General features: G+C 54.3%; 1 protein-coding gene across 1 annotated transcript in view; it reads left to right on the forward strand.

The window, feature by feature from the left end:
* Positions 1–17,094: 17,094 nt before the first annotated feature.
* Positions 17,095–23,437, forward strand: part of LHFPL7 (LHFPL tetraspan subfamily member 7) — a gene marked incomplete at both ends in the record, with an annotated part of 8,020 nt that continues 1,677 nt past the window's right edge. The window contains 2 exons of the mRNA XM_080717805.1: positions 17,095–17,292; positions 20,230–20,368. Coding sequence (XP_080573931.1) covers positions 17,095–17,292; positions 20,230–20,368 — 337 coding nt within the window. The remainder of the gene's footprint in view (positions 17,293–20,229; positions 20,369–23,437) is intronic.

A 23,437-nucleotide genomic window follows, 5' to 3' on the forward strand; every position in this document is an offset into this window, starting at 1 on the left:
AAAAAATAAAAAGAGCAAGGTTAGCCCGGCGTGGTGCACACTTGTCATCCCCACGCTTGGGAGGCGGAGACAGGAGGATCGCGCAGGTTCGGAGCCAGCCGCGCTGGCTTAAGAGACCCTGTTTCCAAATAAAAATATAAAAAAAATAGGTCTGGGAGTGTAGCCTGGAAGTAGAAGGGTTTGTAGGAACCCCAGTGCCACCAAAATAAATAATAAATAAATAAATAAATAAAATGAGCAGGGTTAGCCAGGCGTGGTGGCACACGCTTGTAATCCCAGCATTCAGGAGGCTGAAACTGGAGGGTCCCAGTTCGAGGACAGCCTCAGCTACTTAGTGAGACCCTCCGCAACTTAGTGAGACCCTCTTTCAAAATAAAGAATAAAAAATATAGGGCAGGGGGTGTAGCCTGGAGGTCGAATGCCCCTGGGTTCCATCCCCAGACCCGCAAAAATAAGTAAATAAATAAATAAATAAATAAATAAATAAATAAAAGAGAAGGGTTAAACTGGGCCTGGTGGCGTTCATCTATAATCTCAGGACTTGGGAGGCCAGGAGGATCAAAGGTTCAAGGTCCCAGCACCAGCCTCACTTCTCGGCAGACTCCAATCCCGGAAACCCAACTACCAAAGCAACGCACAAGAATCTATGTTCACAGATGCACAACTCATCATCCCCAAACAACGGAACCAGCCAAGATGCCCATCAACAGACGAGTGGATTACAAAACTAGGGGATAGGTACACAACGGAATTTTACCCAGCCATGAAGGACGGCAAAATTATGGCATCTACAGGAAATATCACCATAAAGAAGAAATCAGATGCTTTCCCTAATATGCGAAAAAAAAACTAGGGAGAAATGGGTAACAGGAGGCACTCTAGTTGAAGAAGGGGCCCTACAGAGGAGCAGTTAAGGTGACCTATGTGGGGGGATGAAAGAGGGATGATGGGAACTCTTGAAAGCACGTGAGGTGCTTAAACAAACCAATATCAAAGCCAACCACTAAATCAAGCCCGGGGACGAGGGAGGGAACGGGCAGGGGACTGGATACGGGCTAACTGGGTGACGTGTGCATGCATAATCTCCACAAGTTTTTTATTCCATTAAAATCTTTGACTACAATGCACCAAGAAAAGTATATTTAAAAAGGAAAAAAAAGGTTCCAGTTGCAGCAAGGTGCTCTGAAACCTAGTAAAATCCCATTTCGAAAATAAATCAATAAAAGGGGCTGGGGGTGCGGTTCGGTGGTAGAATGCCCCTGGGTTCAAGCCCCAGCACTGAAAAAAAAAAAAAAACAGAGTAGGGTTAAGTCAATGTGTCCTAAATGGGAAGCTGTCCATGGTGTTTTGTTATCGTGACAGCCACTACTGCTTTAAGAATGCGTCCACACATACGGAGTCATTTATGTGAGGATGACAGCCAGGAAGATGCTGGGCCCCTGCTTTCCTGGGGCTGAAAGTAAAAAGGAGAAAAGAGGTAATCCAAGCCGGGCGTGGTGGCGCACGCTTGTCATCCCCGCGCTTGGGAGGCGGAGACAGGAGGATCGCGCAGGTTCAAAGCCAGCCCCGCTGGCTAAGAGACCCTGTTTCAAAAGAAACTAAAATAGGTCTGGGAGTGTAGCCCGGATGTAGAAGGGCTTCCAGGAACCCCAGTACCACCAAAAAAGAATAAAAAAAAAGAGGTAATCCTATTAACGCCACAGGGACGGCGCATAACAGGCAGGATATTAATAACGGCCAGCACACGCTGCATCGCGCCCCAGCTGAGCGCTCTGATCTCCTCCCCTTGGTCACCCTCCAGGTAGGTCCCAGTGGTATCCTCACTTAAAGAGAAGGGACTCAGAGAGGTCACGCCACCTGCCCAAGGTCACACAGCAGATAAGGTGCTGTGGAGCCAAGGTTTAATTTAATCCCTCTGGCTCCAGATTGGACATAAAAATCTCTCGATAATGCCGGGCGTGGTGGCGCACGCTTGTCATCCCAGCATTCGGGAGGCTGAGACCTGGAGGATCGCGGTTCGCGGACAGCCTCAGCTACTTAGTGAGGCCCTCTGCAACTCAGTGAGACCCGGTTTCAAAATAAAGACTAAAAAAAAAAATCTCTCGATAATGAGCAGAGTGTGACAGGGGCTTGGGAGGAAGCGGGAGGGGGCACGGAGCTGGCATCTATGTATCCAGCCTTGGGAGGACCAAGAGGAACCGCTAATTTTTCACAGAAGTGGGAGTCCGTGGGAGGGAGCTCAGTCGCCATCTCTCCAGGGGCCAGGTGGACTGCCACCCCGGGAACCACATTCGGCCGTGTACTTATCATTTCTGACTCAGCGTTGTAAAGAGCCAAAGATCGTGCCTCGTCAACGCATTTTATAGTCTTAATGGACCCAGGGCAATAAAGCAACTCGAGGGTCACGTCAGAGGGTAATTAACAAACGGCCTGTGGGGGTGGGGGGTAGATAACTCCCTCCCCAAAGTCAAGTCCACAATCCTTGGCGGCCCTCCCTGCCTCCCCGGGCCTCATCTGCCCAGGCTGCCCACACAGCTGGCCCGAGGGCATCTTCTGAACTTTTTATAAGGCTCCTCGTGCCTGGCCCACATGAGATGCTCAATAAATCAATAAAACTCCACCCAGACACCCAGCGCATTGTCCCTCGCTGGAAACGGAGCTCCCTGTACAGGACAGAGTCTCAGCGGAGGGAGAGGGCCGGAGCTGCAGAGCTGTAGAGCGGCCAGCTCTGAGTTCAGATCCCGGCTTCTGTGCTCCCCAGCGGTGGGACCTTGGAAATAAGCCTTGGTCTCAGAAACTGCGAGGCAGGAGGGTCCCCAAAGCGGGCGCCGCTTGGGATGGTTGAGAAGAAGAAAAAGAACCTGGCCCGGATCCTGGCAGAGAGCAGGTGGGCCCTAGCTCCATGCTCGCCAATCCTCCCATTTGACAGGATGAAACTGAGGTCCCAAGGGGCTCATCTGGATCGCCCCCCGCCCCATCCTCTGGACGGGCGAGCGCGGGCAGGTGCGTTCGCTTCTGGACGGGAGTCTGCCGGCCTCCTCTCTGCCCCAAACCTTCCAAAGCCTTCGTGTTTGGGATGATGGAGACACAGACGTATGAAGAGAACTTTTATTGACAAAGTTTTTTTGTTTTTTTCCTCTTTTTGGTACTGGGGATTAGACCCAGGGGCATTCTACCTCCAAGCTCCACCTCCGGCCCTTTTTAGTCTTTCTTTTGAAACAGGGTCTAGCTAAGTTGCTGAGGTTGGCCTTCAACCTGCAATTTTCCTGTCTTGTCCACCTAAGTACAGAAATTAGAGGTGTGTGCCACCACGCCCGGTACAAAGGTTTTTTATTCGCTCAACAAGCCCTGTATACAGATGAGGAGGCCGCCCTCCCTCCTCTGCTGCCTCCCCTCGGGTGCAGAGGAGTCTCTTCCCACTCAACTTCGCCAACCCCAGACATCCACGGAGTACAGCTGGGAACGAGTCCAAATCCCTGCTCTGCTACCCGCTGTCGGCAGAGACCCCAGGACACCGCTGAGCCCTGCGCCAGGGAGATGGGACAAGGAAGCCCGCCACCTTCACAGAGGAGTCCCTGAGGGCTGGGCTTTCTGATGAGGGTCCCTGGGCTGGCACGCAGGTGGGCGGAACTAGGCGTGATATTTAAGACCCTTTCTCCAGGTGTTCCTCCCCCATAGACTGTTACAACTTCAGGAAAGGGTCTTCCTGCTGGGCGGGCTCTGTCACAGTGGTCAACAACGCCCTTCGACACCGCTGCCCTGCCCCGACACAAGTCCGATCCACTGGGATTTTCCCAGTAGCCTCCAAGCAGGCTTCCAGATACCCGGTGGCCACCACCCAACCAAGCGGCCCGCACACTGGTCAGGGCGAGGCGGCTGTAAGGACCTTCCCTGGCGCCCCGCTGTCCCGGAATCAAGTCCAGGGCTCTGAGCCAGCCCCGGCCAACACCCAAGCTCCCTTCTACCTCCATATGTTTTATCTTTAGGACCCAGGACACCGGCCTCACCCTCACCCCCGCTGGCAAGTGCGCAGGGCACTGAACTCTGGGCTCCTGCCCTCCTTCACCCTGGCACGCTGGCCTGCCCTCAAGGATGGGACTGCCAGCCTCAGCTTAATGCATGCATGCAGGAATCCATCCATCCATCCATCAATCAGCCTAGAAAACCTCCGGGAGGCTGGTTCTCTGAGATATATTCTGCTGATGCAAAGAATAGACGCACAATCAAGGGCAGAGAGCTGGCCCCGAGCTGCCCAGGCCGGTCCTGAGGAAGAGCCGGCCTTCAGGACGTGCCCTGGGGCCCAGCTTACACTCTGGGGGGAGGGCTATGTGCCCAATATGGGAGACAGCGGGCCAGGCTGACGCTCCACAGCCAGAATGCGGTTCCAAGACACCAGTGGAATCGCCCTGGGCCACCTGGGTCTCTGTTGACTACCTGTTCAAGGTGCACCTACCAAGCAGGCCGGCTCACCTGCCCGGCCCAAACCCGTGCGTCCTCAAACCCTGCTACCCTCTCGGTAACCGAATCCCGGTCAAGCACGCAAACCCTTTAGAAAGGATTCCCCCAAACTACCAAGACCTGGGCCTGCGTCTGCACAGCCCTCTTGGGGACTGTCCCCATGCACACGGAAGACAGTCACCCTCGTTTGCGGGAATGCACGACCGTCTGGGAGCCGTGACGGATTGGCAAAGGGAGAAGCCTGTCCAAAGGCCCTGTTACTGATTAGCCAAACTGCAGCGCTTCTCCAGGCAAGGGGGCCCGGGAGGGGAAATTAACCCATTTGGAAGAAAGGTCAAGTTAAATATCTCTCTAATCCTGCAGCTAAAAAGACTGCAAAGTTGAGTTTCTGGAGCCTTCCTTCAGATATGACAGGGGAAGGCGGCCCCCGGAATGGAAAAGCAGGAATGTTTGGAGACCTGTCTCTTCCCTACTGCGCCTCCTCCCTCTGCCAGGCCCCCCAGAAAGGGGAGGAGGGTGACCCACGACCCCCGCACTTTGTCCACAGGGGGACCCACAGCTCAGACGTACAGTAAAGCGCTGCCCCCGGGGACACGAGAGGAGCGCCCAAAAAAGAGCTTTCTCCTTGAGCAACAGGTACAGCGAGCCTGCCCCTTCCAGAAGCCCGCTGCTCCTCGCTAAGGAGCCGGGCGCCGAGGTCACCGGGCAGGAAGGCAGAGCCCCAGGGCGCGGCGCCGGCCGAGGCCTGCGAGCGGAGGGTGCGGACAGGTCAGGCCGGGGTGCAGTCAGCGGGCCGCTTCCCCTCCGGGGGGCCCGAGGCCACCGGACCTGCGGCCACTCGGGCCTGTCGGCGGCCGGGGCTGAGCCCCAGTCCCATCCGGACGCTCTGCCCCGGCGGGGGGGACGCGGAGGGGGCGCAGGCCGGGCGGGGAGGACGCGCGCGGTGCCCGGGACCCCGCTGCCCACCGCCCGCACGACGTCCCAGCCCCCAGCGCCCCCGGCCTGGGTACCCCGGATCCCCAGAGATCTCCCAGCGACCTGCGGGCCACTAGATCTCTCCCGGAATCCACCCCCAAAGCTCGGGCCGGCGTGGAGGGCGCGAGGGATCCGCTCTCAGTTCGGAATGGCCGCCGCCGTCGCTCCCCGGCCGCGGATCCCTGGGGACCGAGTCCGCGGAAGCCCGATCCCCCCTGGGATCGCCTCCCAAGTGGCCAGCGCGGTGGCACGGGATCCACCGGCTGCCCCGTGCGGGATCTCCCCGCGGGATCCACTCCCAAATCTCGGGAGAGAGACGGGTCGCCGGTTCCCAAGCCGAGCCGCCCCCCCCCCACCCCGGCTCCCGGGCCCCTCCCCGGGGCGCAGCGCCCAGGGGATCCAGTGGGTCCCCGCCTCTTCCTCCACCAACTTTGCCAACTTTTCTCCCCGGGCCTGAGCCAGGCAGAAACTTGGCGGCCCTCGCCCGCCGCCCCGGCCCGGCGCGCTAGCGGATCGCGATCGCGGTCGGGATCCGGGTCCAGGCGGGGGCTGCCCGCCCGCGCCCACCCCCGCGGCCGCCGCGCAACCTACCCTGGCTCCGCCGCCGCCCGCGCCGCCACCTGCCCGCGGCCGCCGCACCTGCCCGCGCCGCCCGCGCAGCCTAGCCTGCTGGGGGCGGGGCCTCGGGGGGAAGCGCCCCGTCGCCATGGGAACCGCGGCCCGCCGCGCCTGCGCACAGCGCCCGCCGACCCTGCGCGCCCGCGGGCCGGGGCCGGGGCTCGCCCGGCGGGTCAGAGGTCACGAGCTAGCCAGGACCCCCCACCCTCTGCTCCCAGGCCCGTCGATCTGCAACCCCCGGGCCAGGTCCGGGCGCCTCCCGTGTGCCCCGAGACGGCACCGCCCGGCCCGGCTGCGCCCCCGGCACCCGGGGACTCCGGGCCAGGCTGGTCCAGGCGCCGCCGGCCGGAAGCGCGCGGAGTCGCGGGGCGCGGGCGCCCCCTGGCGGCGGCCGGGCTCTCTGCGGCGCCCGCTGGTGCCGGAGCCTTTGTGTTGGGCGCGATGCGCAGAGACCTCGCGTACTTTATTGCTGGGTTCAGCGCTTGGTGGTATCTGTCTCTCCCTAGGAGGGTCTGTCAGCTGTCCGGCTGGGCTCCAATGGCCTCGGGCCATCCTCCCCTCCGGCTCCCAGGGAGCTGGGGCTGCGGGCGCGCACGCTCTAGGAAGCACCCAGCCTCCGCCGTGTGCTGGGGACAGGATCCAGGCCCTTGATGGGGTAGTGTATGGGGTTAAGGGTGGCATGGGGAACCGAATTTGTGACACCGGCTCCTACGGAAAGTCACGCAGCAATGATCATCGAAGGACTCTGGCATCGCTCGTGCCTCTATTGCAAGTGGCCGGACCTCGGCAAAACTGAACACAGAAAGAGCAAGTCGTGCGGCCTCTGAAGATGGCTAGGCATCCTCTGGCCGCCCCTTTCTCTCAAGTTGTCAGTGTGTGTGTGTGTGTAAGAAGGGCAGCTCACACAACCCTGGGTGCGGCAGCCTCTTAGAAGGAGAAGTAGCCAGCCAGGCATGCCTGTAATCCCAATATTTGGGAGGCTGAGACAGGAAGATTGCAGGTTTGTGGTCAGCCTCAGTAACTTAGCGAGATCTCAACAACCTAGTAAAACCCTGTTTTAAAATAAAAGAGGGTACGGGGTACAGTCCCCAGTACCAAAAAAAAAAAAAAAAAAAAAAACAATTAGGGAACTGGATATGGTGGTGCACATTTGTGATCTCAGTACTTGGGAGGCTGAGACAGGATGATCGCAGGTTTGAGGCCATTCTCAGCTAGTTAGTGAGACCCTCCGTAACAGTGAGACCCTGTTTCAAAAAATAAAGAATAAAAAAATAGGGCAGGGGGTGTAGCTCGGAGGTCAAATGCCCCTGGGTTCCTTCCTCACACCCACAAAAGAAAAAAAAAGAGAAAAGAAAGAAAGAAAGAAAGAATAGCTGGGCGTGGTGGCGCACGCTTGTAATCCCAGCATTTAGTAGCCTGAGACAAGAGGATCGCGGTTCGAGGACAGCCTCAGCTACTTAGTGAGGCCCTTTGCAACTCAGTGAGACCCTGTTTCCAAATACAGAATAAAAAATAGGGCTGGGGGTGTCGCTCAGAGGTAGACTGCCCCTGGTTCCATCTCAGTACTGCAAAAAATAAAAAGTAGGGGCTGCCAAGCCCACCGTTATACTGAGGAGCTACCAGGGACTCCCTAGAAACAGTCGCAGTGACAGAACCCGTAAATGATGGGGTGTCTGCCCCACGAGGTCTGTGTCGTAGGACGCTCCGTCGACCCTCCGACATCAGGAGCACAGTTCCAATTGGACAGGGTCTCGGAGGTTTGCGGTGTGACCATCAGTTCCCACCGAGAAGGCTGGAGACAGGATGCTGAGAACCCAGATTCAGATCCCTCAAATTCACCCTTAGGCAGGGTTTGTCCTAACGTGTGTGTTATACGAGCCAGAGGTGAGGATGGTTTATTATCTGCCCTTCTCTGTAGGGAGCCTCCTCACAGGGACTTGTGGGCCCTCCTGGTCCCTCCTGGTCCCCAGGGCCTGTGGGTTCATTCATATGTATGCACAGGGCCAGCACATGGCAGGGCTGTGATGACTCATGTGTGAGCAGCACTTGTTAAGGGCCCCTGCAGCCTCTCTAACCTCGTAGGAACGTAGGCCTCCCCCGGCAGGCCCCTGTTGTCCAGAATGCAGGGGCTGGGGCTTGAGGGAATGTCCCGTCTCCCAGCTCTCCAGCCAACCCAGGCCCCCTGCTTGGCACCTGCTCTGTATCCCAGAATATGAGCAGTTTTCCAGCCATCCCGCAGGGACCCCTAACCCAGATATTTCCCCAGTTGCAAACCCCCACACCCACCAGGGCTTCTTCCCTGACCAAATTTGGGGGGGGGGGGAATTTTGGAACTACAACTCCCAGAGGTCTTCTGGCCCCGAAGGGTGGGACTTCCTGGATTAGCCCCGCCTTAGCTGGCTCCCCGGGATTCCTGTATCCTCCTGCCCAGGAGACAGGCTCCAGGGCAGGGCTCACCCTGAGCCACCTTGACCCGAGAGGTGTCAGGTTCTACGCGTTTTCCAGAGCGTCCCCGCCCAACCCCTAATCCCAGCACTGGTTTTTCTCTTCCTGAGGATAAAGGCCAACTCCAACCAACAACTTTCCCAGAATCCTCTTCTCCGCCATCTCTGCCACCAACTCCAGGAAGTCTGTCTTGATTAGGAGGCCATTTTTCAGACTCCCTGACAGCTCCATGCAATAGAGCTTTCTACAGGAACGGGAATGTCCCACCTTGGCACCGTCCAACACCACCGCAGATGGCCACCGAACGCTGGAGGTGTGGCTGGTGAGACCGAGGGACTGGGCTTCAAGCTCGATTTGCTTTTGATTAAGTGCTGATAGTCCCCGTGTGGCTGTGTCTAGGGTATTGAACAGTCCGGTTCTGAAAAGCGCATACTGCTTGGCAAAAAGCAATTTCCTGCATTCCTGTGGGTGCATACGTAGGCATGTTCTTTCTTTTTTTTTTTTTTTTTAACCAGGCAGGGTGGCACAGGCCTGTAATCCCAGGACTTGTGAGGCTGACATGGGAGGATCACAGGTTCAAGGACAGCCTCAGCAAGTTGTGAGATTCTCATCAACCTAGTGAAACCCAGTTTCAAAATAAAAATAAAATAGGGCTGGGAGATGTAGTTCTGAGGTAGAATATCCCTGGGTTCAAACCCTACTACCACAAGCACACACAAGAAAAAGACTTGTTTTGGTAGTACCAGAGATTGAACCCAGGGTCAGTCAACCTCCAAGCTACGCACCCTGGCCTTTTTTTTTTTTAGTTTTGTTTGTGTAACAGGGTCTCCCTAGGTTGCTAAGAGTCTTACTAAATTGCTGAGGCTGCCCTTGAACTCGCAATCCTCCAGTCTCAGCCTCCCAAGTATTGGGATTCCAGGGATGTACCACCACGCCCGGCCATTTAATTTTCTTGTCATTTCTTCTTGAGGGCGAGAGCCGGGATGCTCTTTGAAATGTTTTCCCTGGGTGCAGACCTTTGCCCGCGCCATACCCCCTGCCAGGAAGACTTTGCCTTCCGCCCGTCTGTCGTCCGGTCAATGACCGCACGTCCCCGGAGCTGAACTGTGACACCAGCTCCTCCCAGCAGCCATCTCTGACTGCTGAGACGGAAGAGACACCTTCAGATCTCGCCCCCGGCCCCGGCAGAGCGCGGGGCCAACACTACAGCCTTGTTTCTCAATTTCTTCTCTGTGTCACCTTCCAGACTATCAGATTGCTGGTGGCAGAGACTAGCTAAGGCCCTTACACCGAGCTGGGAATAAATATTCATGGAATTTGATGTGGAGTGCATGTTTTCATTTGACAGGACCCAGGGCCTGATAGACAGTCGTGGTCCTAATGAAAACTGCTATTTATTTATTTATTTATTTAGTCCTGGGGATGGAACCCAGGGGCGTTTTATCTCCAAGCTACACCCCCAGCCCGATTTTTTTATTCTTTATTTTGAAACAGGGTCTGACTAAGTTGCAGAGGGTCTAAGTAGCTGAGACTGGCCGCGAACACCGATCCTCCTGTCTCCGCCTCCCCAGGACTGGGATTACAAGCGTGCGCCACCATGCCCAGCTAGAACTGCCATGATTAAGGAAGTACTTTGCTTCTTAAATGCCACAACAATCTAGAGAGATGATGTATTATGGTCTGCCTTTTACAGAGGAGGATTCCGAAGCTCAGAGAGGTTAGGGAAGTTACCCAAGAGCGCACAGCCAGAATCACAGTCCGACTTCCCTGGAAGACAGAGACCAAGGCAAATCTTCTTTGCTAATGCTTTACCAGGGATGTAATCCGGGTCCTGTAAGGGTGCCAGGGCACTGGGAGAGAAGGAGAGGGAGTAAATTCAAGATACGCTGTACAGGGCTGGCCACAGAGTCTCAAGAAAACCTAGCTGGAGTTCCATCACTGGGGCGTCTCCGGAGAAGCCAGGCGGGGCGGCAGACGGCAGACGGCTGCAGGGGTGAAGGGCCAGGGTGTCACCTGCCAGACCTGCCTCTCCTGCCTTCCTTTTTGTTTCTAGGTTGGGTGACTGCACCCCGGGAGCCCCGGGGCAGCTGCTGCCCTGCTCAGAGGCCCGCCTGAGGAGCAGGAGAAGGATCCAAGCCCCCTTCCTCCAAGGGGCAGTTGGGGTGACACTCAGCCAGCCAAGCCACTGCGCAGCTGACCCAGGCCGCCTGCAGGGGGCGCCGTCCAGCTCTGCGGGTGGCCCCCAAGGACAAGGCCCAGCTCCCCCTAAAAGCTGCCCCATTAAACCCCAGGACAGGGACCCAAGGGTCTCCAAAGCCTTCCGCAAATTACAATAGAACAAAGCCAGGCAGGGTGGTGCACGTTTGTAATCCCAGCACTTGGGAGGCTGACACAGGAGGATCACGGTTCGAGGCCAGCCTCAGCTACTTAGTGAGGCCCTTTGCAACTCAGTGAGACCCTGTTTAAAAATAAAGAATAAAAACATAGGGCTAGGGTGTAGCTTGGAGGTAGAATGTCCCTGGGTTCCATCCCCAGTACCAAAAGGAAAAAAAAAAAAAATACAAGCACTGATTCTGAGCCTAAGCCTGACTCAGAAGTTCACAGCCAGCAGGGGAAATCCTGCTGGAAATACAAAGAAACGGGTGAGCCAGCTCCCGGGAGTAGAATTAGCATGGAAAGGGAGAGGTTCGGGTGGAAAGTTTCCCACACCTGGTATGAAACTGCAGATTACTTGATCCCTATTATTGCCTTCTGCTCCCCGGGAAAAACGGGGTGTCCTCGGCCCGTCCCACTGAGGGTGGCGTGACCCTTGGCCCAGCCCACTGCGCAGCCCAGAGGGAAAGGTTGTTGATTTAAGGAGCCTAGATACACACACACACACACACACACACACACACACACACACACCCCTCACAGCAACTATATCACATGCCTGGCCTTTGTTCACCAATTTCAATGTCTCCTTCAAAAGGAAAGACACCTCCGGCAGGTCCAGAGCCCGAGCTTGAGCCGTGAAGCCAGGCAGGATCCTTGATCTAAGGCGCTGAGCCTGGAGGGAGGGCCATCGCCATCGAGGTGAGGAGGCAGAAGGGCAGCCGGCTTGGCCCCAGGCGTTGTCCAGGGCCCTGCTGAGCTCCCAGGGGTCCAGGAGCCCTGGGATTATAAATCATATACTGAGTGTGTGTGTGTGTGGTACTGGGAATGGAACCCAGGGGTATTCTACCTCCAAGCTAAACCCCCCAGCCCTACTTTTTTAGTCTTTAATTTCTTTTTTTTTCTTTTTTTTTCTTTTTTTTTTTTTTTTTTTGGTGGTACTGGGGGTGGAACCCAGAGACTTTCTACCTCCAGGCTATACTCCCAGACCTTTTTTATATTTTATTTGGAAACAGGGTCTCACTAAGTTGCTGAGAGCCTCACTAAGTAGCTGAGGCTGGCTTCGAACCTGTGCGATCCTCCTGTCTCAGCCTCCCAAGTGCGGGGATTACAAGCGTGCGCCACCACGCCCGGCTAGTCTTTAATTTCTAAACAGGGTCTCACTGAGTTGCGAAGGGCCTAAGTAGCTGAGACTGGCCGCGAACCGCGATCCTCCTGTCTCAGCCTCCCGAATGCTGGGATCACAAGCGTGCGCCACCAGGCTCAGCTCACCCCCAACCCTTTTTATTTTTTATTTGGAAACAGGGCCTCCCTGAGTTGCAGAGGGCCTCACTAAGCTGCTGAGGCTGGCTGTGAACCAGCGATCCTCCCGTGTCAACCTCCCAAGTGCCGGGATGACAGGCGCTCACTCTTAGCACTGTGCACCGACTTGCTCGGTGCCTTCCAGTCTCTCTTGTCCAAGAGGGTGTAGGAGCCACGAGGAGGGGTCTTATCTGCTTTCCATACTGCTGAGTCCTAGAGCCTAGGATAGTTCCTGGAACATGGTAGCTACTTAATAAATGTTGGTTGGATGATTGGATGGATGGACAGATGGATGGATGGATGGAATGATGGATGGATGGATGAATGGATGGATGGATGGATGGACAGATGGACGGACGGACGGACAGATGGATGGATGGATGGATGGACAGACGGACGGACGGATGGATGGATGGACGGACGGATGGGTGGATGGACAGATGGATGGATAGATGGACAGATGGATGGATGGTCGGGCATACAGACCATATTATTTTATCCTGTTTGTGTTTACCAGTGTATTCTGACGGAAGGTGTAAAGGATCATTTTGGGCTGTGTGCATAAAAGTTGGATGGATGGATGGATGGATGGATGGATGGATGGATGGATGGATGGAATTATCAAGCCTTCAGTTTACAGATGAGGTCTGGGATCCAGAGAGGGAAGAAGACCTAGCTTGACCTGCCAAGACTCTAGCATCACCTCAAAACTCCCAAAGCCCAGTCCCCTGATATCCTTCCATGACTAATTTTGGTTCCTGTGGGGCCATCCGCATCCCTGGCCAGACTGTATGGAAGAAGTGGCCACACCCTAAGCCTCAGCAGCCCCTGGAAGCCACCGGGGCTTTTATTTATTTTACTTATTTATTGCGGGTCTGGAGATAGAATCAAGGGGCATCTGACCTCCAAGCTACATTCCCTGCCCTATTTTTATTCTTTATTTTGAAACCGGGTCTCACTGAGTTGCAGAGAGCCTCACTAAGTAGCTGAGGCTGTCTGCAAACTGTGATCCTCCGGTCTCTGCCTCCCAAGTGCTGGGATTACAAGTTTGCACCACCATGCCTGGCTTCCACCCGGGCTTTTATTTATTTATTTTTAATTTTGTATTGGTGCATTATATTCATACATCATATTAGGGTAAAAAACTAGTGTGTACATACATGTACACATCACTGATTTAACCCCTACCCAATTCCCTCCCCGTCCCTCCTTCCGTTCCTTGGCTTAGTGGTTGACTTCGATATGTTTAAGTACATTGTGTGTTTTAGAGAATTTCCTTCTCCCCCCCCCATCCCCTCATTTAGGTTGTCTTGTTTGCTCCTCTATAGGATTTCCTTTTTCATCTAGAGTTCCTCCTATGACCCATTTCTCCCTAGCTCTCACATATTAGGGAAAGCATCTGATTTCTTATTTTTTTTGTGACTGCCTAATCTCACTTAGCATAATGTCCTCCAGTTCCATCCATTTCCCTGAAAATGATGTAATTGAGTTTTTTTTTTTTTTTAATGTCTGAGTAAAATTCCATTGTGTACCTATCTCACCCGGGCTTTTAAACGAAAGCTTTCATAACACTCGGGGGGCTCAGGAGTCAGGAGCCGGGTTCCCTAAGTCGAGTCCCAGACCCACAAGATCTTCCGGAGCCGTGGTTTGGTGGCCTGTGGCGTGGGACCGACGGTCACAGGTGCCGCGAGGCTCTGAGCTGCTCGGAACGGGCTCTCTGCGGCTGGGCGTGAGGAGCCAGCCCGGGAGAAAGGACTCAGTGTCTCCCCTGCTTCCCCCAGGTGGATGCTAATTGGAGCCTGGGCGGATGTGGCTTCACGTTCTAACACCTCATTTGGGATTCTGGGCACCTGTTCAGCTGGTGTGATTTTCCCAGGTGACATTGGGCATTATCTGGAGAACAGAACTCTTTTCAAGGTCAGAAAAACCCTGAGAGCTACTGCGTAGCCAGAGGGAGGCCAAGTCACCGGCCTCGGGGACTCGGCTCCCCAGCATCCCGGCTGGATTTACACCCCTGGGCCCCCGCCAATCCACAGGAGAGGACGATTTTGGTGAAGGGGGTAAAGGAAGAGACGGTAAAGGCCTCTCTCACCTCTAATAACTGCTTGGTTGGCAAGTGGCCATGGAGCTTTTTACTAATCCTTGAGTAAAAACACAAGTAATCCTGAACGACCGGCCCGGGGTTATCTCCACCCCCACCCCGGAAAGGAAACACACACGTGTGTTTTATCCCTGTGAACAGCACAGAAAACCCCATTCCCTTATCCAGAGATGTGAGGCAGGTCCCCAAGCCCGTAGGTCTGGGAAGAGGGAGACCCAGGCCTCTCTGCCTCTTTCAACCGTATTACGCACTCCAGGGTGGAAACCAACACCCTCCTGCCTCTGGGGATTTATGATCTTCTTATACAGGTAGAGAAACTGAGGCCCAGACAATAAGGTGACTTGCCCCAGGTCCCGCAGAGGGGAAATGGCAGAGGATCTTGTCAGCCTCCAAGCCCAGGATTCTCGCCACATGTTAATGTGCTGGCCAGACTGGGTGGGCTGGCGCACACCTGTAATCCCAGTACTTGGGAGGCTGAGACAGGAAGATCACAGGTTCAAGGACAGCCTCAGTAATTTAGTGAGACCCGTTTTTATTTTGTGTTTTGTTTGTTTTTGTGGTACTGGGGATGGAACCCAATGACCTTCTACCTCGGGGCTACACTTCCAGACCTATTTTTTTATATTTTATTTGGAAATAGGGTCTCACTGAAGTTGTTGAGAGCCTCACTAAGTAGCTGAGGCTGGCTTCAAACCTGCATGATCCTCCTGTATCAGCCTCCCAAGTGCTGGGATTACAAGCGTGCGCCGCCACGCCTGGCTGAGACCCATTTTAAAAATAGGAAATATAAGCCGGGCGTGGTGGCGCACGCTTGTAATCCCCGCGCTTGGAAGGCTGAGACAGGAGGATCGCACGGGTTCGAAGCCAGCCTCAGCTACTTAGTGAGGCTCTCAGCAACTTAGTGAGACCCTGTTTCCAAATAAAATATAAAAAAAGGTCTGGGAGTATAGCCCGGAGATAGAAAGCCTCTGGGTTCCACCCCCAGTACTACCAAAATAAAAAATAAAATAAATAAATAAATAAATAAATAAATAAATAAATAAATAAAAATAGGAAATATAGTAGGACTGGGAATATAGCTTGGAGGTTAAATGCCCCTGGGTTCCATCACTAGTCTGTCTGTCTGTCTGTCTGTCTGTCTGTCTCACACACATACACATATGCCAAGTTTAGACTGCTACAGTAAAACTCAAGGTCACCAAGCAATGGCCCAGGAAGGTTCTCAGACCCCCTTGCTTGGCTGGCAGCTCAGCTGCTTTTGACCCATGGCTCACTTGACAGGCTTCCCTTCAGGGCCCCCTGCTGGCCACCAGTGCCAGGTCCTGGAGGTCAGGTCGGTGCCACCTTCTGGCCCCAGCAGGTCATCTAACAATTTCTATTATTTAGGTGAGACTTGAGACCAACTTACTTTTTTTTTTTTCCCCAGTACTGGGGATGGAACCCAGGGGCATTCCACCTTCGAGCTACACCCCCAGCTCTACCTATTTTTTATTCTTTATTTTGAAACAGGGCCTCACTGAGTTGCAGAGGGCCTCACTAAGTAGCCGAGGCTGGCCCCAAATCTGCGATCCTCCTGTCTCAGCCTCCCAAGTACTGGGATTACAGACGTGCGCCACCACGCCCGGCTTCCAACTTACACTTTTAATAAATTAAATTTTAACATTCAGCCAGGCATGGTGGCGTACACCTTTAATCCTAGTCCTCGAGAGGCTAAGAGGATCACAGGCTTAAGGCTGACCATAACAATTTAGGAAGACCCCATTTCCAAATAAAATACAAGCTGGGCATGGTGGTGCATGCTTGTAACCCCAATACTTGGAAAGCTGAGACAGGAAGATCGTGGGTTCATGTCCAGCCCCAGCAACTTAGCACAGACCCTCAGCGACCTAGCAAGACCCTCTTTCAAAACATAAGCCGGGCGTGGTAGCACAGGGTAATCCCCGTGCTTGGGAGGCTGAGGCAGGAGGATGGCACAGGTTCGAAGCCAGCCTCAGCTACTTAGCGAGGCTCTCAGCAACTTGGTGAGACCCTGTTTCCGAATAAAAATGTAAAATAGGTCTGGGAGTGTAGCCTGGAGGTAGGAAGCCTCTGGTTTCCACCCCCAGTACCACCAAAACAAACAAACAACAACAACAAAAACATAAGCCGGGCATGGTGGCTCACGCTTGTAATACCCATCTTGGGAGGCTGAGACAGGAGGATTGCGGTTCGCAGACAACCTCAGCTACTTAGTGAGGCCCTCTGCCATTTTTTTTTTTTTTTTTTTGGTGGTACTAGGGTTCTTGGAAGCCTTTGTACCTCCGGGCTACACTCCCAGACCTATTTTATATTTTTGTTTGGAAACAGGGTCTCCTAAGCCAGCGGGGCTGGCTTCGAACCTGCGCGATCCTCCTGTCTCTGTCTCCCAAGCGCGGGGATGACAAGCGTGCGCCACCACTCCCCGCGGCCTTCTGCCATTTAATGAGACCCTGTTTCAAAATAAAGAATAAAAAAATAGGGCTGGAGTTGTAGCTCTGCGGTAGAATAGCCCTGGGTCCCATCCCCCGTAGAGCAATAAATAAATAAACAAACAAATGAGGGCTGAGAGTACAGCCCAGAGGTGGACCGCCCTGGGTCCCATCCCCAGCGTCACAACGGGAGGGGCCCTCTCTGGGCAGACACAGCCTCTCCAGAGCACAGAGGAAGCTCGGTGGGCTGAGAATGAATGAATGAAGGCGGGAAGGAATTAGTGAATGAATGGCATGGACCACCACGCTGACCTGCGGCCTGCCCTGGCTCCTCCGCGCTAACCCTGCCCTTGACCCCAGGTGGCGGCTCTCCCCATGGTGACCAGCGTGCGGGCCGCCCTGGGCCTCTCCCTGGCCTGCACCTCGGCCCTCAGCCTCGTCTCCCCCGCCTGGTTCCAGACGCCCACCTTCTCCTTCGGCGTCCTCACCTACTGCGCAGGGCCGCGGGACAGCGGGAACCTGAGCTGCGTGACCTTCAGGTCTTTGGAGGATATTCCTGATTTTGCCTGGAAGGTGACACCAGCCCTCCTCATTCCCCAGCGGATTTGAGGGTCCTCGCCTGACCCCCCCACCCCCACCCCAGGGTGGCCCCGGCTGGTAATCACACCGCTGGCGTCTCCTGCAACTGAGCGCGCAGGTTCTTAACCCTGCCGCGCCTCGGAAACACCTGCGGGACTTTGCAAACCCGCCCGGGTCTGGGCTCCACCCAGAGCCTCCCATTCTGCAGGCTGTGGTGGGGCCCGGCTACACCCAGGACGATCCCGAAGGCGGGGAGGGGCCAGCCCAGGTCAAGCCTTTGTGCACATTCAGAAAAGGCGCCCCCTGCCGGGCGTGGTGCTTGAACACGCTTGGTTCGCAGACAGCCTCAGTTACTTCGCGAGGCCCTTCGCAACTCAGTGGGACCCTGTTTCAAAAAATAAAAAGACTAAACCGGGCGTGGTAGCGCACGCTTGTAATTCCAGCGCTTGGGAGGCTGAGACAGGAGGATTGCACAGGTTCGAAGCCAGCCTCAGCTACTTAGTGAGGCTCTCAGCAATTTAGTGAGACCCTGTTTCCAAATAAAATATAAAAAAAGGGTCTGGGAGTGTAGCCCGGAGGTAGAAAGCCTCTGGGTTCCACCCCCAAAAAATAAATCAATAAAAATAAATAAATAAAAAGACTAAAAAATAGGGCTGGGGGTGTAGCTCGGAGGTAGAATGCCCCTGGGTTCCATCCACAGTATCACAAAAAAAGAAAGAAAAAAAAAAAAAAGAAAAGAAAGAAAAAAGGCGCCCCCTTTATCAAGACACCATACTGCCACCTGCTGGAGCATCGCTGTAATTGATATGCAAATCTGTAAGCACACAAGCAGCAGCCCTGACCTGGCCCCCTCTAAGCTCAGGGAGGGAGGCGTGAAAGCCCCTGCTCTGATGCACACTGCCAGAAACAGCAGCGGGGGGGGTGGGTGCTGAGCCCACCCGGAATCCCTGTGCTTGGGGGGCCGAGACAGGTAGATCGCAGTTCCCAAAAAGCCTTGGCAACTTTCTGAGACAAACTTATGAGACGCTGTTTTACAACAATAAAGGGATGGGGGTGTAGCTCAAGGGCAGGACGTCCCTGGGTTCCATCCCCAGCAGAGAGAGAGAGAGAGAGAGAGAGAGAGAGAGAGAGAGAGAGGTTATACAGCTTTCAAAAATGGCCACAAAGGTGATATCACAGCCCCTGCCAGGTATCTCTCCTGATAACCCTGACAGGTAGCTTGTATTTAATAAAGGTAGGGTACAGTGGTCAGAGGAGCCGCGTAATTCTGGCTCTTCCATTTATTTTAGTATTTTATTTTTTAATTTTTTTCATGGTCCTGGGGATTGAACCCAAGGGCATTCTACCTCTGAGCTACACCCCCAGCCCTACTTTTAATTTTTTATTTTGAAACAGGGTCTCACTAAGTTGCGGAGGGCCTCACTAAGTAGCTGAGGCTGGCTTTGAACCTGCGATCCTCCTGTCTCAGCCTCCCAAGTACTGGGATTACAAGTGAGTGTCACCACGCCCAGCTATTCATTTATTTACTTATTTATTTTTTGCAGTACTGGGGATGGAACCCAGGGGCATCCTCCCTCCGAGCTACACCCCCATCCCTATTTCTTATTCTTTATTTTGAAACAGGGTCTCACTGAGTAGCAAAGAGCCTCACTAAGTAGCTGAGGCTGTCCGTGAACTGCGATCCTCCTGTCTCGGCCTCCCAAATGCTGAGGTTACAGGCCTGTGCCTCCTCCACACCTGGCATTCATTTATTTTTATCGTGTGTGTGTGTGTGTGTATGTGTGTGTGTTTTGTTTTTTTGTTTTTTGTTTTTTTTTTGGTACTGGGGTGGAACCCAGGGGCCTTCTACCTCTGGGCTATACCCTAGACCTATTTTTATATTTTATTTGGAAACAGGATCTTAGTTGCTGAGAGCCTCACTAAGCTGCTGAGGCTGGCTTTGAACCTGCAATCCTCCTGTCTCAGCCTCCCAAGTGCTGGGATGACAAGCGTGCACCACCACGCCCGGTGGCATCCATCTACTTTTTTTTTTTTTTTTTTTTTGGTGGTACTGGGGTTCCTGGAAGCCCTTCTACCTCCGGGCTACACTCCCAGACCTATTTTTATACTTTTTTAAAACTTGGAAACAGGGTCTCTTAAATCAGAGTGGCTGGCTTCGAAGCTGCGCGATCCTCCCGTCTCCACCTCCTAAGCGGGGGGGGGGGGGATTACAAGTGTGTGCCACCATGCCCGGCCTCATCCATCTACTTTTTTTTTTTTTTTTTTTTTGGTGGTACTGGGGTTCCTGGAAGTCCTTCTACCTCCGGGCTACACTCCCAGACCTATTTTTACATTTTTATTTGGAAACAGGGTCTCCTAAGCCAGCGCGCACGGTTGGCTTCGAACTTGCGCGATCCTCCTGTCTCCGCCTCCCAAGCGCGGGGATTACAAGCGTGCGCCACCACGCCCGGCTCATCCATCTACTTTTAATTATTTATTTTTTATTCATCTTGAATCCAAGGCTCTGTGCAGAGCTTTCTATTTCTTTCATTATTTGGGGGGCACTAGAGATTAAACCCGTGGGCATTCTACCTCTGAGCTACACCCCCAGCTTGATTTTATTTTTTACTTGGAAACAGGGTCTCACTAAGTTGCCGAGGACCTCACCAAGCTGCCAAGGCTGGGCTCGAACCTGCGATCCTCCTGTCTCAGCCTCCCAAGTACTGGCCTGACAAGTGAGTTCCCCCACACCTGGCTGGCTCTAACGCTTAATCAGCCATGTGTCCTGAGGCAAAAGACTCCCCTCTCCTGACCTGTGTTTATTGAGATGTAAAAATGGGGCTCTAACTGTGTGGCTGTCCAGACGATGCTTTGAGGGCTCCGTGGCTGGTCTGTAGGCAGATGCCCCTCCGCTGGCCCCCGCCAACTCCTCCTCCCCTCTCTTCCTCGCAGGTCTCAGCAGCGATGCTCCTGGGAGGCTGGTTCCTGCTGGCCACCAACGCGGTCCTCCTCCTGTCCTGGGCACTGGCCCCCCAAAGCCTGTGCCCGCGGAGGGGCAGCAGCCCGGTGCCAGGGGTCCAGGCAGCGGCAGGTGAGTCCCCTGGTGCTCGGTAAGCGCTCTAGACGCACTTGTGGAGGGAATGAAGGGCGAGTGACCTGTGAGCAGAGTCCGGCCTCCTGGGTCGGCTCTCACAGGTAAACCTAGTGCCACGGGCTATTTGTGGACCTTTAGTACACCAGCGATTGGAGGGCCGGCCGGGGAGGACGGCTTCCTCAAGTCACCCACTTCTGCCCGGTCCTGGTTATCTGTCCTCCTCGGATTCTCTCGTCCATCACTCCGGCATCTTTGCCTGGTCTTCCCTACATGGCTGGGTCGGTCGTAACCACACAAGCATGTCCAGTCAAGACCTAAGAGGATGCTGAAGTCCAGCCCAGGCACCGTGCTGGAAATCCACAAGGCTGCGCCTGCTGGGAAGGGCGGCCTTTCTCTACTCCAAAGTCCTGGGGCAAACCTCGTCCAACTAATCCTCCAGCACTTCTCCCCTGGGTTATGACGATACGCACCTCGCGGTCTCCCCGCCGCCGCCCGCTCCCCACCCCTGGGTCTGCTTGCCCGCCCACTGGACAAACAGGTTCTGCTGAAGTTGAAATCCTAACCCGCCAGGCAGGCTGGCTTAGCCACGCTCGAATGGGATGGCTGCCCATCGCAGTCAGGGTGAATCCAAACCCCACCTGGCCCAGCCTCCTCTCCCCCTCAGCCCGGCTCAGCGGGCCGCGGCCGCCCTCGCTGGCTCTCAGCTGCGCACACACACCGAGCCTGTTCCCTCTGCCCGCTATCCTTTCTCCAGGTTTCTCTTCCCCTGTGGGGCTCCCGCCTCGCTGAAGGTTTTGCTCAGACCCCAGCCTCAGCGATGTCTTCCTGACCCCCAGCCCCGGGAGCTCCCCAGCTCTGGGCCTTGCCTAGCACACACTCACTGACCACAAATGCCGGCCACCTCCTAGGCCCCTGTCCCTCTTTCCCCACCAGCGTCAGCTCCGTGGAGGCTGGACACGTCCACCCGCTCCGTTGGCAGCACCAACCACCGTGCTCTGCACATAAGACCCCCCCACCCCCTCAGACGTGTGTTCATAGCCCAGCCCCAGGCTGGGATGCTGTCTCGTTGCAAGAGGAAGGATGCCAGAGAGTTGCAGTGAACCTTTGTCTGTCTTGAGTTACTATGAAATGACCGAGGCTGGGTAACTTTATTGTTTACAAAAAGGCTTCTTAGCTCATGATTCTAGAGGTATGCGGTCAAGGGGCAGCACTGGGCGACGGCCATCTTGCTGGCAGAGTCCCGAGTCAATGCAGGGCATCCAGTGGCGAGAGGGGCCATGAAACACGATCATCCATAACCTCTGGTCTCTATTTTCCTTTGACCATCTTCCCTTCCTTCCTTCCTTCCTTCCTTCCTCCTCTTCCTCCTCCTCTAGGTTGAACCCAGGGGAATTCTACCTCTGAGCTACACCCCTAGTCTTATTTAAAAAAAAATTTAAAACAGGGTGTTTGACAAATTGCTGAGAGTCTAAGTTATGCTGTTCTGGTCTGCGACCCTCCTGTCTCAGCCTCCCAAGTACTGGGATTACAGGTGCACATCACCGGGTGGGCCTCCGTCTTCTCATAAAATCACTGGTAAGCCGGGCATGGTGGCGCACACTTGTACTTCTAGCATTTGGGAGGCTGAGACAGGAGGATCGTGGTTGGAGGCCAGCCTCAGCAACTTAGTGAGACCCTATTTCAAAATTAAAAAAAAAAAAATTAAGCCAGGCATGGTGACACACACATGTAAGGCCCTTTTGCAACCCAGTGAGACCCTGTTTCAAAATAGGGCTGGGGGCATAGTTTGAAGGTAGAATGCCCCTGGGTTCATCCCCAGTACTGCAAAAAATAACTAAGTAAATAAATAAAGTCACCGATGGTGATCAATCCTGGAGGTCCACCCCAATGACCTTGTCTAATTCTAATCCCCTCCACAAAGCCCCATCTCCCTGCACCACATCACAATGAGGATGAAATTGCCCTTGGGGTACGCGCTGAAACCAAACCGTAGCGTGACCGCATGGGTGTTCGGCCTGACCTGGATGCGCAAAGGATGCTGGGACCCCCCAGGAGCATACTGGCCGCAAGGCGGGCTTCCTGGAGGAGGCGTTGCTCCAGCAGAGCCATGAAGGGAGAGCTAAAGCCAGCCAGGGACAGAAGGGCGTCACAAGGGGCGCATCAGAGGGGAAGGCAGGACAGCAAAGGTCAGGCGCGGGCAGGGAAGGGTGGCGGTGTGGGTGGGAGCAGCCCGGGGCGCGCTGTCCGTCCTCTGCAGGGGCCCTGGAAGCCTGCAGGCTTGCTAACCCCACCACACCAGGAGGGCCTACCCTACCACACCATCCAGTGGCTGCTTTTGCTTTCTGTTTCTTGTTTTTTTTTTTTTTTTAATAGATCTAATATATTAGGACTTGTTAAGCTTAACGAAACACAGCTGAGCCAGGCGTGGTGGTGCACGCCTGCAATCCCAGTACTTGGGAGGCTGAGACAGAAAGGTCCCATCTCGGAGGCCAATCTCAGCAACTCAGTGAGACCAGCATTCTACAGAGATCCTGTTTCAAAACAGAAAAAATAAATTAAAATAGGGCTGAGGGTGTAGCTCAGAGGTAGAATGACTCTGGGTTCCATCCCCAGTACCAGAAAAAAAATAAATAAATAAGAGAAAAGAAAAGAAAAGAAAGAAGGAAATACAGCTAGTTACAGTTTCTTTCTGAAGAACCCATAACTTTCAACATTTTCAAAGAGGAAGCTACTACAATGTATTTACATTGTCACAAATGGAGTAAAAAAATGTATCATTGTGACTTAGTATTATTACCACCTCCATTATTTGTTGGGGTTTTTTGTTTGTTTTGTTTTTTGTCTTGGGAATGGAACCCAGGGGTATTCTACTGCTGAGCTACACCCCAGCCCTTTTTTTCAATTTTGAAACAGGGTTTCGCTGGGTTGCCCAGAGTGTCGCCGAGTAGCCGAGGCTAGCCTCGAACCTGCGGTCCTCCTGTCTCGGCCCCTCAGGCACTGGGATTACAAGTGTGCGCCACCACGCCCGCCTAAGCCACGTTTTTCTTTTTATCTATGGATGGATGC

This window comes from Muscardinus avellanarius (genome assembly GCF_963383645.1).
Source record: "Muscardinus avellanarius genome assembly, chromosome: 21".
Taxonomy (NCBI): Eukaryota; Metazoa; Chordata; class Mammalia; order Rodentia; family Gliridae; genus Muscardinus; species Muscardinus avellanarius.